General features: G+C 33.4%; 1 protein-coding gene across 1 annotated transcript; it reads left to right on the top strand.

The window, feature by feature from the left end:
• Window positions 1–15: 15 nt before the first annotated feature.
• Window positions 16–17,243, top strand: LOC133199553 (testican-2-like). Its single transcript, XM_061335370.1, has 9 exons — window positions 16–180; window positions 5,826–5,889; window positions 6,354–6,450; window positions 7,494–7,689; window positions 9,919–9,966; window positions 10,322–10,406; window positions 10,507–10,638; window positions 14,527–14,928; window positions 16,172–17,243. The coding sequence occupies exons 1-9, from the start codon at window positions 97–99 to the stop codon at window positions 16,231–16,233; spliced, it is 1,170 nt and encodes a 389-aa protein (XP_061191354.1). The 5' UTR covers window positions 16–96; the 3' UTR covers window positions 16,234–17,243.
• The last annotated feature ends 835 nt before the right edge of the window (window positions 17,244–18,078 follow it).

Genomic DNA, 18,078 nt, shown 5'->3' with positions numbered 1-18,078 from the left:
GTGACACCCCTATGACGTCAAACAAGTGCTGTTGGACTCGTCCAAAAGTTTTGTGACAACACCAATCCTTCACAAAAGTTATTTCAGACGGACATCATGGACAGAAGACTGATATTGTGTTTATTTGTTATTTGTTTTACGGTTTTACAAGCTAAACGCCATGGGTTTGAGTTTAAAAAGGTGAGTTGCATTTCATGAATTCGACAGACTGGGATGAATCTAGTGTGTGTCTGATTTGATTGGGGGGGGGGGGGGGGGGCAGTCTAGACGAACTCCAAAAACAGCGTGAACTCCGAAAATGAAGTCTTTGGCTCCGTCATGCATTGCGGCAAAATGGCGTCCGATGTAAACAAACAATGGATTGTCGCTCGCTTTCTCCAAATAAACGGCTGCATAATGGCTGTATTTAGTGCATTATTACTTCGTTTTATTTTTTGTTGAATGGATAATTGCATTTATTGAATTATTTTGTGGATATTGACTTATTTATCGCTTCAAACTCTTGCATAATAGTGAATTGGATATACGACATCGAATTCAATTCTGCCGGTAAGAAATATTTTCTTATTTAATTTATTGTCTCCTTGATTTAAATTTTATGTCGTTCCTACAATAAAGGTGCTTTAAATTTATTATTGAAGACACCCAACTTGTATTTATTTTAATCAGAAAATGCGCATTTTTCACCACGGAGCAGAGATATTAACATGTTCATTTTTAGAAGACATGTTGTGTCCTTAATATCTAGAAGAGTGGTTTTTAAAGTTATTATATTGATAGATAATAGTTTTAAAAATGTTTTCATAATAATATCTGTTCGTATGTGATAAAAAAAATCGGTAAATAACTATGGTAAAAACTTACGCGTTCAATTCAGATGTCGTACACAAATTAAAAAACCGTAATGCTAATTTATGTGTAAAATTCAGTCAAGTTTTTAACAGTTACAATACATGTACATATTGTCCCATTTTGCATATATATCCCTTTTATTATGCATATTTACTTCTCAAAACGTATCATTTTCTCTGTAATTGATCTGACCTGAAACGTTAACTTTAAAAGTAAATATCTCCTTTTTTGCAAATAAAATCAAAAATCTAACAAATACGATCTCTTCCAACGTCTTTTGTTTAGCATTTCTGAGTACTGGCATAATTGCCATACTTTCCAAAACTTTGCACGGACAGTTTTTGTAGACCCATCATTTTTGCTCAAAAATCGCCATTTTTTGTGTGTGTGCGCATGCGCAGACTCTATTTTCGGAGTCTTTTTCAGTCTCAATTTCTTACTTCCGGAAACGCTGTTTTTGGAGTTCGTCTAGACTGGGGGGGGGGGGGGGGCTACAGACATGTGTCATTGGACATGGTATTACTATTGTAAAAGATCCAATCATGCATATTGTATTTGTCTGTTCAACAGTTCAATATTATTCTTCCTAGAATGAGGACAATCACTAAATTTAATGAGGTCCCTGGTAATATACCCAAAAAAGGTTATAGGCCTAATCACCTAGACTGACTGGATGTTTGAAGTATCCTAATAGGCTATATAAGATTCTTGCAGTAGATTAGTGAGAAATGTACATCGTATACATTCCTTTAAGGGTAATGGGGATTGGGTACTTTAGTTGTAGACCAAATGCATGGTTAGCATGAGGTCCCAAGTTCAAGTCCCATGCAATCTATAGTCCATACTTTTTTTAACATGTTGGACACTACATATTGAAGGCTGAAAATTTTTTGGACCATACTAGGACTTGAACCCAGACTTTTGCTAATGATGTGGGTGTTGGACCACCCCTAAGCTACCAGGCCCAATAAAAAAGTGTTGACAATTGCACAGTTGACTTAAGGTCAAGATCTAGTGAATGAAAGGTGCCCACAGATTTCTCAAATTTGAGATACACATTCTTTTAATGATCCTTTACGAATATAGCTTGGTAAAATAAGGTGTATCCGGACATAATTTTAGGGTAAACTCATCGGAAAAACTGCCCATTTTCAATGAAAAATGAAGAAAGTCTGGTATAAAAATGGGACTTCTCTCCATCTCAGACAAAGGAAATGTATCAATATTGCCTACAGTCTCTCAGAAAACGGTTTTTCATATCTTCTTGATCTCTACTTTGAAATGATATTAAACAGAATAAGAGTATCGGGGTTACATTTGACATGATTTCAAATTGAAATCCATGAAAGTGCTTTATTTTCTTCATAATTCTATTGAAGCTGTAAAGTACGGGAAAAATTAAGTTTAATTCAATTATGACGTCATAATGAATCTAACACCAAGAAGAAAGTCTAAACTCATTTACTAGATCTTGACCTTAAATGTTAAAATTTGTTGAAATTTTAAGTCGCAAACCCTCAATAACTCCACCAATGAAGTAGCAAATTCTAATTATTTCCAGGCTTTCACTTAAGATTTCCTGGGTGCACTGGGATTTACCAGTACCTTTTCAGGGGCCGAAATTTGGCCCCATTCCCAATTGAAAATGAGTTCAGTTTTTCACAATTTGGCAGTATTTTTTCCCAATTGGTGAACAATGCTTTTATATTTAATTACGGTATCTTGGAAAAACACAAGGAAAATTGTCAGATTGTCTGTAATTTTCATCTATTTAAATCATTTAGCAAAGCTACAGTCATAACACGTTTAACAGGTCTAGGCAGCCTCTGTTTTTGGAGGATAGATTTTATCCTCTGAAAACAGAGGATAGCAGTCTTGCCACCTACCGGAATTTTCAAAACTAAGGGCAGTTAACTCTTAACCAAACAAATAACAGCAACTCTTGCATTTATGAACCGTATGCTGATTTCGAAATCAGAACAAATAATAGGTACAATTTCCTATGATGATGGATAATTCCAGATATTAAATCAATATATCTATATTTTTGTAATTGCCGTCAATCAGTTATTCGGTATACAGCTTGGAAAACAAATATTGCTTTTACCTGCCTGCGACTGAGGTTAATTATAACCACGCTGATTTTCCAGTACCGTAATTACGTGATAAGCAGTTTAGAAATTTTGATGAACAATTTTTTTGGAAATATTAAGTTTAATCATGTATTATTTCTTTCATTTAATAATTCTTTAGCACATCACTTTTAATATTTTATTTGTTTATGTATACACATGGCTGTATGAATATATGTTAATTTCTTAGTAAACATGTCAAATTATTTATTTTATTTACTTATGCTATTCAAATAATTTTTTTATTTTTATAATTATTCATTCAATCCATTTCAGGGATAGACATTAACTTTCAGATTCACTTGCCCTTCGGGCAAGTGAATTCAAACTTTGACTTGTCCAAATGCAAAACTTGGTTGCCCAAACCTTAGAAAGAAGACAATATTTATCTTAATTTATTATTGTAAATAAAGTGAGATAGGTCTATTACTTTATATTTGGCAAGTTAAGTGCCCGAAAAAAAAAATTGATGTGCTGCTCATGCTAAATTTTAAATACTTGTAAACTCACACAGCCATGCAGCAATATTTCCTTTAAAATAAAATTCATGTTTTTGAAATTATTATCTGTGCGATCTTTTTGTGAATTTTGATTTTTTTTCCCCTGAAAAACTGAAGCAACGCTAAAGGAAAACAGTTGCCATGTTTCGAAACATACATATCCTGATCAGAATACTAGTACATCGTGTGCCAAGAATAACTGGTGTTCCTTATATTCTGTGAGTTAATACATAAACATTTTATAATATCTTATAAATAATAAGAATGTAAAGAAAGTTGTCAGACAGAGAGCGTATTTTTGTCAACTACCACGAAAGAAAGACGGAATAACAAATCCGATTTTTTTAATAAACGGTATGATCTAGAAACGCTACCGAGGAATTTCCAAATGCAAAAACAATGTCAAATTCCTGGCAGAAATCAAATGTTCAATTTATTGTTTTGTTTATAAACTAATGTAAGATAAAGAAATCTATCAGAAATAATCACTTGCCCGATCGGACAAGTACATCAGCAGTTTCACTTGTCCGAATTGAGAATTTACTTGCCCCGGGCAATCGGACAACCGTTAATGTCGATTCCTGCATTTATACTTTTATTTGCTTAAATTATAAGGCAGAATAAATTTTGCGTTTTAAATACGCTTAAAATGCGTTTCATTATGTGTTTCCTTTTTTTGAATTAAACGAAAATATAAAAGAAATATTAAAGTCCTCTTTTATTTGTATAAATAGAGAAAAATTGTAAAAAATAAAACAAAATAACTAGAAATATTCAGTAATAATGGAGCGCAAAAAGTGCTAACTTTGAAAATTATAAAATTGCAAAATATCTAGACATAGAATATCCAATCGCCACATACAATCGATAGTTTAATGTTTGAACTTTTATTTGCATGTACTCTGGTGCTTGCACTTTTTGATTAAAGGTAGGCACGAGGTGTTTGAAAATTACCTGTGTTATCCTCTGAAATCGGAGGATAAACTATCCCACAATGCAACGGGGTTTCCATATATGGTAAAAATTTTGGCCGCCATATTGAATTTAGCTATCCTCCAAAAACGGAGGGCGCCCAGATCTGTTTAACATCGCCAACTTTTAATCCGAATTTCCTCCGTTTTTCTGAAAATGGTGATATTGTGTAATTATATAGATTAAGTTATTTCTACACACTCAATTGATATACGAGTGAATGGTAAGGACTGTAGGCATTATTTCAAATAGAAAAATATATTTTCAATCCATTAATACATATTAAAAGAGGACTTTGAGAAAATATATACTTCCAGGAGGTTTATATTTCCCAAAAACAGATTCTGTAATGACCTAAATTGGAATCTCATACACACATGTACTACCCTAAGTTGTATAAACACTTTATACTCATTGAAGTCAATTTTACTTTATTAGTCTGTTATTCATAATTGATCTTGTATTAAGTTGGATCATATATAATTGTCTGTTTGGTTGCCCAAATTAGAGTTCATGCTGAAATATTAAATGAATTACACCTGAATACATGATTTAAGCAACATTTTTAATTTTTCCCAATTTCATCAAAAAGCCGATAATTTTTTCCCAATACCCCAAAAATGGCGTTTCCCAAAATAGGCTGATAAATCCCTGGTGCATAAAATTCAAATTCTAGTATAATGTTGTGTCTGTCCCACAGGTGCTCAATTACGGCATTCTTTTTGCAAGGGCATATCTCAAAGGTCAAGGTCAGTGGCAATGAAACAGTGAATTAATGTTGGGTCATTTCTGTGGAGCCCTTTAGTGTCAACTAAAAGAAATGCAAACTTGTGTATGACGTTGCCTTTTTCCTGATTATTTGTAATGACCTTGATTCAAGGTTATTCCTTGAAGGTAAAGGTCACCAGATATTAAGTTATAAAAAATGCATTGATCATGAAAAAAAATTTGCACATACCGTACATGGAATTTGAATTGTAAATTATTACTGCTGTTGGATTGGTAACCATGTTAATGTCAGTATAATTTCAAGACGTACACAAAGATGCTTATGTGCAGCAAGCATTACTAAATTATGATATTTGTAACATTGGTTGGAAGTTTCTAAACATTTTTTGCAACTACAGTCAAACCTCCTATCTCGAACTCGATGGGACAGGGAAAAAACTTCGAGATATCTGAGGGTTGAGATATCGAGGGTAAAATACTTAAGAAATATGTCATAAGGACTTCCCAATCACTTTGACATATCCATGGTATTCGAGATATTCATGTTTGAGATACTGAAGTTCAACTGTAATTTGCACACGTATTTGTCAATTATCAGAAATAATTTGTCTTTGAAAGCCTTCTGTCATATCTTTTACAGTCTCACATGTGGAAGAAAGGACTGAAAGAGGACAAAGATTTAAAGTTTAAATTGTTTACTAGAGGTAAGGACTCTCCACAGACATATACAATGTAACTTTGGAGTTCAAATTCAGTCATACTGAGCAAAGTTGCCCAATGCCACATCAATCTATACATGCTGCAACATTAAGGGTTGTATTACAGTTCACTTGGACAAAAAAAGGATAACTTTTTTATCATCAACTACTGTAGATTCCTAAATATACGCGAGGAATAAAATATCACGTAATTACGCGAGAAGCACCGCTCGCGAAATAAAATTACTCGCTTTTATTTTTATGGTGCTTTAACGTATGTAAAATCTCTAGATAAATCACCCATTCCCGAATTATTGTTCTCGCGATTTGACGCCCATGGGTCATTTCGCGATAATAAGTACTCGTGTAAAATAAGGAATTTACAGTATTCATACTAATTATACTTCTTTTTTTTTTATAGTGGTATATGTTTTGCAGTACCTTGACATAAAATAATTATACAATTTTAGGTAATTGTGTGGAGACATGTAAGAGAAGTGAAGTTTGTGTGAAGGAGAAAGGAACAGAAAAATCGGTGTGTCTGGCTAGACATATTGTCAGAGACAGGTGAAGATATTTTCTCTTCATTAAATGGTTAATCAGGTCTGACTAGGAATGTTGTCAGATTTATTGTTATTCTTATATCATGAATTTTTCGTCAGAACCCTTGGGTAAGAGCATTCAAAATGTGGTCTTCATTCTTTAAAAGGAGCATCAACAAACTATTGTTTAATGGTTTTGAAATATGAACTTCGTTCCCTTTCAAAGTGATATGAATAATTTAGAAGAAGAGAGAGAAGATACTCTGAACAAATTGAATATTCATCATGTGAATTAATTATGTTACCAGGTACCTAATTCAATGTATGTAGGGAAAAATGCAAGTTTCTCTTGTCAATTACAAGTCAGATGTAGTAATGGGTTATAGAGAAAGGATTCCATGGAACAGTTTTGATGTAATTTTATGCTCCTCTAATGGATAGAGTGTAAGATATTCAGGGTTCAACAGGAAGCCTACCTACCTGTCTGTTACCTGAGGCAATGTTAGGTGTCCTGTTACTCTGCTTATGTTACCTCATCTGATCCTGACCTAGTTTTGATGACTTTTAAAAGAGAAAAATGCCTAGGGATATTTTATTTCTACTTAGAAAACACTTTTTACAGAAAAATAAGGTTGTTGTTTTTCTTTAATAGAAGAGTCATGTATATATTATATATGGGGATGGATTCAACATTATTTTGCTTGGCTCTAAGATTTCATTGTAGACTGACATGGTTGTTATAAAAACATTATTTGGGACAAAGTTTAGGAGCCGCCCTGTTGATATGTTTGAATGTCTCCACACCTAAACACATCTTTTCATTTTTAAGGACAATTTATTGTGACCTATTCTTTTAACAAATGCCAGAGAGTTAATCTTCATGGTCATGTTTTATTATGCATTAATTTTATGGATCTGCAAAAAGAGTTCATTTATATAAATGTAGTAGAAACTTCACTATAGAAATCAAGATGTTTATTGTGTTATTGTCATTACTTGGAAATGTATATATTTCACAGTAAATTTTCATGCACTTAAATATTAAATTTTTTAAAATCTACTTTTCAGCCGAAGATTATTGCGCAAGAGCCGTCGTTTACAAAATAGAAACCCCCACCAGCTCAATCGTTTCCAGAGGTTTAACAAACGCCAGAGGCATGGCCTTGAGTATTTTGAAAAGAAAGCTAAAGCATTTTCCAAGTATCAAGACAAAATAAACATCCTGAAGAACAAACATGCTAGACTTTCTAAACCAAAAAGTTTTGTAAGTATATTCCACAAAGCTATGGGCAGAATATATAGAATTCTACTAGAGTTATTTGTCAAGATCAAAGAAATGTTGTGGACATTATTCTCCAATAAATCACAAGATTTTCAAAAGCTGTTCAGATCAGAAACATGCATCAAACTTGTACAGGTGAAATGAATATATAACTTCAGAATGTAATTTACTTATTTAGACCATATCAGTGTGCCATCTTCTGCAGTCTAAATGTTGTGTATTGCTTAAAACATCTGATAAATGTCTATTTTTATAGCTTAAGGGGCTGTTCCACAGACCTTCCCACATTGATTTTACTGAGAAAGCAATAAAATTGACAACTGATTTGGCTATTTTATAAACATAAAAATTAATCAATATATGTTACAAACAAATTTATAAATGTTTAAAGGGTATAATATATTTTTAATCCAAAAGAAGCTCAAATCATCTGCATTCCATTGCAATCAATACACAGGTAAACAAACATGACCCTCAGGTGTTAAATGGAACAGCCTAATCACTGCATGGTGACAAAATTCATTTTTATATATAGGATACGATCAGCCAAATTTTATGGCTGTTAGTAGAAAAGAAATAAAGTTCTTGTTATGGTGAATGATGCAGGATAACCTCCGAGGTCAAGAAATGTTTATTTTGAAATATGAAAGCTAAGCTGAGACTTTCATATTTCAAAACAACATTCTCGACCTTGAAGGTTATCCTGCAACATTCACAAAAATGCAAACTTTATTTCATTAGTCACCTTTCTTCTCATTAAAATCTTGTCAATGTTGTGATTTATTTAAGGAATGAATTTAATAGCTACCCATTTTATATGGTATAAACTGGGTTGGGACAGTTTACGCTTTATAAACCGCAAAGCAGTTTATAAAAAAGCGTAAACTGTTCCAACACAGTTTTTACCATATAAAATGGGTAGCTATTAAATTCATTCCTTATGATTTAATTTTCATTCATTTAGTGTAAGCAAAAAAGATGATTGCCCTTGAAAATGACTTCAATTTGTACAAATTTTGAATGTAACGTCAGGCGGATCGATACGTCAAGTCATTGTGACGTAGGCAACCCAATTTATATAATATAAAGTAATTTTTTAATCCAGTCAAATACGGCGTTACAACCAGAATTAAATTATAAAGAGAAACAAGGATTTAATGAAGTGTCTCATCCTTTCATACTTTGCATTGGGGAGATAGTAAAATTTCATTCTTTTCATGGAGAATTTATTAATTAATATCAACCAAAGAGATAGATGAAATTATTTTGTCTTAAAAGAGTATAAGTATTTAGCCTGCATAATTCAAATTTTCTGATCTGTTATATTAAAAGTCGATTCACTAGTAGTCATTTCATTTACGCACTGCCTTATTACTGTATTTAGCATTTATGACTGTTTTAGCAGAATGATGAAAATTAATATAAATGAGAGGTTTTACGGTATTTAGAAAATTTATTAAAGTTTGTGGATGAAATTTTAATGTACAGTAAAAATTGCTTATAAGAAAGTCATGATTTTTTTAGTTCCTTATAACCCAATTTCTTTATATCCATTTAAGAAAGGGTTATGATAAGAGGGGTGGGTAAAAGACTTCTTAATGCACACAGATTTCCTTATCCAAGATTCTAATAAGTGAGTTTAACTGAAAGTAGGTTGTAAGTTTTGTTCATTGTCTTGTCCCAGGATAAATGACTAAGGTCATGTTTACAGTTAAAGTGCTCTAGAGGCTGGGTGTAAGATATGAATGATATGAACTTGATTTTAAAGTTTTGCTAACTCTGTTCCATATGCTGTATATAGGGTTATTTTCACCCTGTGTTATTTTCACCTATTTGCACTTGCAAACAATTTTGCCCTGTTTTAAGTTTGCACAGTCACAGTTCTGTTTAAGAAATTACTGCGTTCTTTGAATTTGCCTTGTTTTAAATTCACTCACCTGTAATTAGGGTGAAAGGGGTGAAAATAAAATGGGGGTAAAATTTTCCTTGTATGCAGTACCCCATAAGAGACACACTGAACTCAGTAACACTTACCAGAACGTTAGATTGTTTCAACACGTAACTATTATGTAATATCCTGACTTCACATCCCAATAAGTCTTAAAACAAGTAATTATTAAAAACGATTGTATACCCTTTGTTTGAAGCAATTTAAATTTAATAAGTTTTAGACTAAATAATCAAAAATTACAATTTGATTTTTCTTTTAAGGAGATTTCCAAAGACAGAGCCTTGTTGGAAAAGATAGAAGACGTTAAGGTCATTGCATTAATAATGTTTATTGTTGTTTTTTTCTAATATAACATCAGTCCATATCATATTTTGCTTTTTTGTCTGGTACATTAATTTTTTATGATTGTTAATTGTATAAAGCGTATGGAGTATTTTAAATTAAGCATAAAGAGTATTTTAAAATGGATTCAAACAAATTTAAAAAAAGTGACACTTGAAGTAATTCAAGTTTTATGCATATGAGAAGTAAAATAAAGGAAAAAAAGTTTCTAAAATAGGGGAGTAAGTGATTCACTTCTACTGTATTTAACTGTATTTAAATTAAAATTTATACAATAATTACTTTCAAAATGAAAAAAAAAAAAAAAACTGAATTTTACAGGAATTAATGGAGCATACTCATCAAAGTCCAATTCACAGACCCAGTTTAAAGGAGCATACTCGTCAAAGTCCAGTTCACAGACCAGGCAAGACTTCAAATGGTTGTCTTGAAATTTGTTAAATAAAATTTATTTTGAAATCTTTAGAATTAACTTGGACTTTATCTGAATTTGTTCCTGATTTCAGTTTGTGACAAGAAGGATCTGCATAAGATGAGGGGACGTCTCCAGGGTTGGTTTGTAACACTCCATGAGGAATATCATGAGAGTAAGATCAACCACCAAATATCAAAAAGAAGTGTGGGAAAAGACCAAGCTGGTGGGTAATCTTAATTATCTATCTATATTTAAATATATATGCAATCATCGTCGCAAGCCACGGGTTTTGTCTCCATTCTATTTCCACAAACTTTGTGGAAATAGAATGGACACAAAACCCGTGGCTTGCGACGATGATATGCAATGTGGATTTTTATTCCATAATTCCACCAGTGTATACATACAAAACTATCCTTGTCACAGTATTTCGGTCTCCAGAGTCACTCAGGTGACCTATTGCTATCTGTCTTTGTCCATTGTCGAACATCATGCATCAGTCAGAAACTTTTGAATATTTTCAGTTTCTTGAACTGCTGAACTAGTTTTGACCAATTTTGGCATATATACGTAGCATCAATGGGTGAAGGGGAACAAAAATTATAAGTTTTATGGTCCCTGATCCCCTGGGACCTGCAAGATGAGGCTAAACCCATCAAAAATTAGTGCTATCTTTAAAAAATCTTTTTCTTTACTCCTGGAGATCAAGCAGTCAAACTGTTGGCATGATTGTAATAAGTATTAAGCCCTCTACCAAAATTCTGAAATTCATGGCCCCAGGGTCAGGGGTTCTGGAGTTAGGGCAGGGCTCTAATGATCATGTTGTGAAAATGCATGATTTCTTTGAAACTCATTTTCTCTGCTCCTGGGTATTAAGCAAACAAACTAAGTGCATAGTTATGATAAACAAGGGTGTCTCTTCGAAAATCACGAATGTCATGGCCCCTGGGTCAGGAGTTCTGGTTTTAGGGTAGGGCTCTATTTATTATATAGTAAAAATGAATTATTTCTTTGAAAGTCTTTTTCTATGCTCCTGGATATTATATAGATAAACTAAGTTCATGGTTATGATGAGCAAGGGTTCCTCTTCAAAATTCATGAATTTCATGCCCCTGGGTCATTGGTTTTTGGTGTTAGGGAAGGGCTCTGTTGAATATTTAGTGAAAAGGCTTATTTTCTTTGAAAATCTTCTTCTCTGCCCCTGGGTATTTGGCTAACATACTTAGTGCATGGTTATGATGAGCAAGGGTGCCTCTTCCAAAATTGTGAATTTCACATCCCTTGGGTCTAGGGCCTCTGGTGGTAGGGCAGGGTTCTTTTGATTATATAGTGATGTTTGAAAATCTTTTTCTCTGCTCCTTGATATTAAGCAAACTAATTGCATACCGGTAGTTATGATCTTCCAAAATTGTGAATTTCATAGCCCCTGGTTAAGGGGTTCTGGTGTTAGGACTGGGCTGTGTTGAATCTTTTACTAAATGAAAATGCATTATTCATTGAAAATCATCTTCTTTGTTTCTGGGCATGTAGAAGGCATACTAAGTACAAAGTTGTAATAAGCAAGGGTTTTTTTAACCAGAATTTGAAATTCTGGACCACTTGTTTACATGTTCTGGTACTGGGCAGAGCTCTATTAATTTGTAGTCTACTGAGAGAGTTGCCCGTGTGGCGCAGTGGTTAGAGCGTTCGCTCTAGAGTCGCAGAGTAAGGAGTTGATCCTTATGTCGCGGGTTCGAATCCCACCGTGGGACGTGGAGACTGGTCTTTCGGATGAGACCGTATAAACCGAGGTCCCGTGTCGCAGTAGGTGCTGGCACGAAAAAGATCCCTCAATGCTCAATGGCCTTGAGTTTGTAGCTCTCCACTGGCAAGTGGTGGCATCTCCGTATGAGTGAAAAATTCTTTAGAGAGACGTTAAACAATAAACAAACAAACAAACAAAAAACTGAGAGAAGTTATTTCCCTTTGCTATTCACCTATGATAATTAATCACTGTGAATAATGTAATTGAAAGGTCAATTGAATAAGAGAATTTTACAAGAATTTTTATGCCTCGCCATTAATATGGCTGGGGCATATAGTATCTGTCACTATTGTCACTGTTCCATCCTTCCATTTTTCTGTCTGTCCTTCCATCACCCTTTATGTTTAGCTTAGTTTCTAAGAAAGTATTCAAGATATTTTTTATCAAACTTCATATGCTGATACATATGATGAGAGCTATTCAACTGCATGAACATTTTTGATCTTGACAGTACTTTGACCCTGACCTAATTTTTCAAAAAAAAAATTTGTTTAGCTAAGTTTCAAAGAAACTATTCAAGATATATTTTCTAAACCTCATATGCTAACACATGTCAGAGAGAGCTACTCAACTTCAACATTTTCTGACCTTGGCCTTTCCTTTGACTTTGACCTACTCAAAAAATTGTGTTTAGCTGTTTCAAAGAAATTATATAAGCTATTTTTACCAAACCTTATATGCTGATACATATTGAGCTTCATCAGCTGTCGCCCTCGTGGCGCAGTAGTTAGAGCATCTGCTCTAGTGTTGTGGAGTAAAGAGCTGATCCTTATGTCATGGGTTTGAATCCACTGCGGGAGGTGGAGACCATTCCCTCAGATGAGACCGTATAAACCGAGGTCCCGTGTCACAGTAGGTGTTGGCACGAAAAAGATCCCTCACTGCTCAATGGCCCTGAGTGCCAAGTATAGGTATAAATTTGCAGCCCTCCACCAGCAAGTGGTGGTGTCTCCATATGAGTGAAAAATTCTCGAGAGGGACGTTAAACAACAATCAAACAAACCAACTTCAGCAGCATTTTTTAACCTTGACCTTTCCTTTAAACTAGATGACATTTCTCTTAAATTTCTGTTTAGCTAGGTTTTAAAGAATTTATTCAAGATCTTATTTTATTTATTTTAATATGCTAGTACATATTGGAGGGAGTTATTCAGCTGCATCAACATTTTTTTACCTTGACCTCTACTTTGACCTTGACCTCACTTTTCTTATATTATTGTTTGGCTCAGTTTCAAAGAAACTATCTAAGATATTTTTATCAAACCTTTTATGCTAATATATTGATGAAAAGTATTAAACTTTATCCAATTTTTTTACCTTGACCTTTCACTGACCTTGATCTCACTTTTCTTGAATTTGTGATTATCTCAGTTTCAAAGAAACTATTCAAGATTTTGCTGATACATAATGATGGGAGCTATTCAACTGCTTCAGCATTTTTGACCTTGACCTCTCCTTTGACTATAGACTTGTTTCCCAAAAAAATTGTGTTTAGCTAAGTTTCAAAGAAACTATTCAAGATATTTTTATCAAAGTTCCTCTATTTTGATGAAAGCTATTCAATTGCATCAACATTTTTTACCTGATCTTTCTTTCGACCTGGACTTTTTTGGTGAGTATTCATCAACAGTGTCCATTTTTTTACCTTGACCTTCCAAATGGCTTTGAGTTTGGTATTTATTTTGTTTACAATGTTACATTACTAATGAATCCTTTGCGGGGCATTCATGTCCTATGGACATACTTTAGTTATAATATATATGTATAATACAAAAAGTATTTTCAGAATTTTTAATGGTCAGATAGGAGTTGTAAATAATAGACAATTAAAGAGACCAAAATACCTTATCTTTTTACATTAAATGTTCTTCAAAGAATAAGAAAGACCAGTGTGAGAGGGAATGAGATTGGTATTCTAATTAGGCTCAAGCATTATTGTTTTGTTTAGTCAGAATTGTGATGGTGACAAATAGGGGCAAGCACATGCAAGTAAATAGATCTACTTTAAGATTTGCTGAGACTAGACTAATTATGTTGATCTCTGATCATCCTTTTTCTCATGCTTTTGGGCAACATAGCATCTATCAGTTTATTTTGTTTTATTTTATACTTCTTTGTATCCTTTACATGTTGTTTTATACTCAGATGACCCTTAAGACCCTTGGGCCTCTTGTCTTGCAAAATAATTGTAAAATGCATGCAGATTTTATAGCTATTGTACACATTGATATAAGGTGTACAAAACAGCTTTTGATTTATTTGAATCAAGGAAATGCATGTAATTCATGATGCCATTCATTCTTCCAGATGGAAAGTGTCACTGTATTAAGTCTGTGATGTGGCAATTTCATCAGCTGGACAAAAATAAGGACCATCATTTGGACAAATATGAAATGTCCGAAATAGAAAAGAATCAGAAGGAAGCTTGTATGAGGCCATTCCTGAAGTCTTGTGATACAGATGGTGACTCGCGACTTGGTAAACAGGAATGGTGCTGCTGCTTCCAAGCTGAGGCCCCATGTCATCTTGCCCAGAAGGAGGCCCAGCAGGGGAAACTGTTAGGAGTAACCACTCCTCGGTGTACGGTGGAGGGGTACTACAGAAGGATGCAGTGTAATGCTAGTACAGGCTTCTGTTGGTGTGCTGATCTGAATGGAAATGAGATCAGAGGAACACGGATGTCTATGAAGAAGGGAGAGCCACACTGTGGTAGGTAGACCTCTTACCATCAGAGAAGATGCGCATCTAAAGATCAGACTCACTTCAATTCAGTGTGTTAAAAAAATGAAAAATCTGACCAGTCCGCAGGGGATGCTTATCCTCCTTGACACCTGATCCCACCTTTGGAATTTCCAGGGGTCTGAGTTTTATGCCCTGTTCACAGATTTGTATTGCTTTTAGATTTTTTGAGATTGATCACTGTTTGTCATCTTCACCCTTTTCATTTTCTGTTTTTGCAAGATTGAAGTCTTAAAAAGCCTATCCTCACAAAGTCAGGGGTCCTGAGTCCACACATGGTAGTGGGACCCCTGACAAACTTCATTTACATATTTTATGGGCTGAATGCAGGAACATATTTCAGAGAAATTACAAATCATTGTTTTTCATTTCTCTTGACCAGTCACATTAGGTTTATCTGTGACAAACAATCTGTAACATTGAGGTGTCAGCTGCTTACTTTCTATTTACATTTTATGTCAACTTATGAGAGTCCGTATTTGATTGGTGCTTCTAAATGAGAGAAGCATGCTTGTAAAATATAGAGTGAAGTTTGTCAGGGTCTTATTTTCTGGATCAAAAGTCAAGGTCTAAAAATCTCTGTGTAAAATCCTTGTCCAGAGCATATTTTCTCTCTCCTTGGCTCATTTAGGCTCATACTTCACTATAGAGTGCCTGTGGGTAGAGAGTGTGCAGTGACCTTGATCCAGTTTTCTACATCAAAGGTCAAATCTAAAAACCTCTCTGTTTAAAATCCTTGTTCGGGAGCATATAATCTCCCCTTGGCCTGGTTGGGCTCATTCTTCACCCGTAAGTGTTCCCATGAGAAGAGGGTGTGCAGTGTCCTTGAGCCAAGTTTCTACGTTAGTGGTGAAGGTTAAAAATTCTTTTCTTGAAAATTTGTTCTCCCCTTGACCCATTTGACTTAAACTTCACCCAAAGAGTGCCCTTGGATAAAGGGTCTTCCTAATGTTCTTTTGCTAGAAGCTGGGCCCTTTGACATGGTCGGCGACCAATGGTCACCATCTCAGTGTCACCATTTCAATGATTTCTAGTTGACCCTGTGACTATGGTTGTACCACAATAAGGGGTGAAAATTGTACATTGAAATACAGTCTTGTGCCAAAAGTATTTGTAAAAAAAAAAAATAATAACAAAAAAGAGGAGAATTTGTTGAAAATTAATTTGTAAATCTTATATACTAGTATCTTGTAAATTCTGAATATTGTTGTAGGAAAGTTTGATGCCTTGGGACGTGTGAAGACTCACCAGAAAAGGATGAAGATGAAAAATTAAGTGAATGCAGATACATGAAACTCTCAAATTTATCTTTTTATACTGGTTTGTTATATTGCTCAGAATTTTAAACAAATGTTTACATGAAAAATTGCTGTACAGTGTATTTTATCTTCCAATTTGTATTTAATCAGAGTTTCTATGCAACTGATTTTTACTGTATTTGGTAATGGTGTGATAAAAAAAATGGTTGATCAAAGATATACATCATTAATTTTTAGTATTTTGAAATGTTAATTCTATTTTTCAAATACCTTTATTTTACAAAAATGTTTTTTTTAAGATGACTTTTCATGTTTTGATATGGTTATTTTATCTCTGAAGTTTTGAAAGCATTTTAATGATTTACATTCATAGATGAAAAAAGTTTATAGTTCCCACCATAGTAGAACATCTCAGCATTATTCTTTGCTGTTTTCATGTACCGGTACCAGTATACATGTACTTGCCTTTTTTATATCTTAAGTATGTTGTAGGTATTCATCACAAATCATGAATTTATTATTGTTTAATGCGTTCTTAATATTTATGGTGAGAATTGTTATTTGTGTTCTTTTCTTGGTTGTTCATATACATACTTATTTTGGTTGTGATAAAATGAGTAATTGTGTATAACAGTCTTGTGGAATTTTACTTCTCATCTTAAGTTATTTTAACATTAAACTGTATATTATTAGATGGAGGAAAAAAACTGTTGCTGTTAGATGAAAAATAAAAATATAATGGTATTAAATGCAAAAAAAATTGTATATATAATTATTAAAGTCATCAATAATTAGTCCTTTGTTTTGTAAATATATATAATTTGAGAATTTTCTGGGGGGTTTTTCATCTAAATTATTGGTTTTGGAAGAAAATCATTTGAAGAGGTATGAAAGCTAATATTACCTGAAATCAATTTTGACATTTTTTATTCTGAATCTCATGTTAAAGTGTCTTCTTGAAATTTACTTTTGTCTATTACCATATAAGATATTTGTCCATAAATAAAGCATTCCAAAATTTCACAATGTTGTATGATGTTGTACTCTTTATTATATTCAGCTAATTATGTGATGCCATATGTCATTTTTGTCCCCACTTTCACTGAAAATGGGGGATGTTAATTTGGCTCTGTTTAATACTTTAATTTCTGGACAATATGTCAAAAAGTCTTTGAGCTTTTGCATGAAATTTTATATACAACTCCCTATGACCCAAAGAAGACCCTAATTGATTTTGAGGTCAAAAGGGCAAAGGTCAGAATTTCTTACATTCTGTCTGCGTAATACTTTCATTTCTAGTTGATATATTAAAGAAAACCTTGAGATTTTGCAGTGAAATTTTGTATCACAACTCCCTATGGCCTAAAGAAAACCCTATTGATTTTGAGGTCAAAAGGTTAAGGACATTGGTCAGAAATTCATATACCCTGTCTCTGTGTAACACTTTTATTTCTAGACGATATTTTTAAATAGCCTTTGAGATTTTGCAGTGAAATTTTATATCAACTTCCTATGGCCTAAAGAAGACCCCTATTGATTTTGAGGTCAGAAGGGCAACGATCAAGATTAGAAATTCATGGTTTACATATTATAGATTTACTTTTCTTTGAGCTTTTTAATGAAAGTATATATCATAACTCTTTTTGACTTAACAAAGACCCCTATTGAATTTTAGGTCGAAAAGTCAAGGTAACATTCATATTTGCATAAAATGGTTTCCTGGTGATAACTCTAGTTCTCTTAGAGATTATGCAATGAAATTTTATACCTGTAGTCAACATGACTAAAAAGACTCCTAAAGATTTTTAGGTCAAAAGGTCAAAGACCAAAGTCAGAAATTTATATACTGCATACATAGTTT

The sequence above is a fragment of the Saccostrea echinata genome, unplaced genomic scaffold (genome assembly GCF_033153115.1).
Source record: "Saccostrea echinata isolate AGI-Se365-2 ecotype Australia unplaced genomic scaffold, CSIRO_AGI_Sech_v1 ptg000034l, whole genome shotgun sequence".
NCBI lineage: Eukaryota > Metazoa > Mollusca > Bivalvia > Ostreida > Ostreidae > Saccostrea > Saccostrea echinata.
The sequence above is the reverse complement of the archived record's forward strand: the minus strand, read 5'-3'. Positions and strand labels throughout refer to the sequence as shown.

Coding starts and splice junctions, on each gene's coding strand:
- LOC133199553 (XM_061335370.1), top strand. CDS start 97: ATGGACAGAAGACTGATATTGTGTTTATTTGTTATTTGTTTTACGGTT. Junction 5,890..6,353: donor GTTTAAATTGTTTACTAGAG/GTAAGGACTCTC, acceptor ATACAATTTTAG/GTAATTGTGTGGAGACATGT. Junction 10,639..14,526: donor TGTGGGAAAAGACCAAGCTG/GTGGGTAATCTT, acceptor TCATTCTTCCAG/ATGGAAAGTGTCACTGTATT.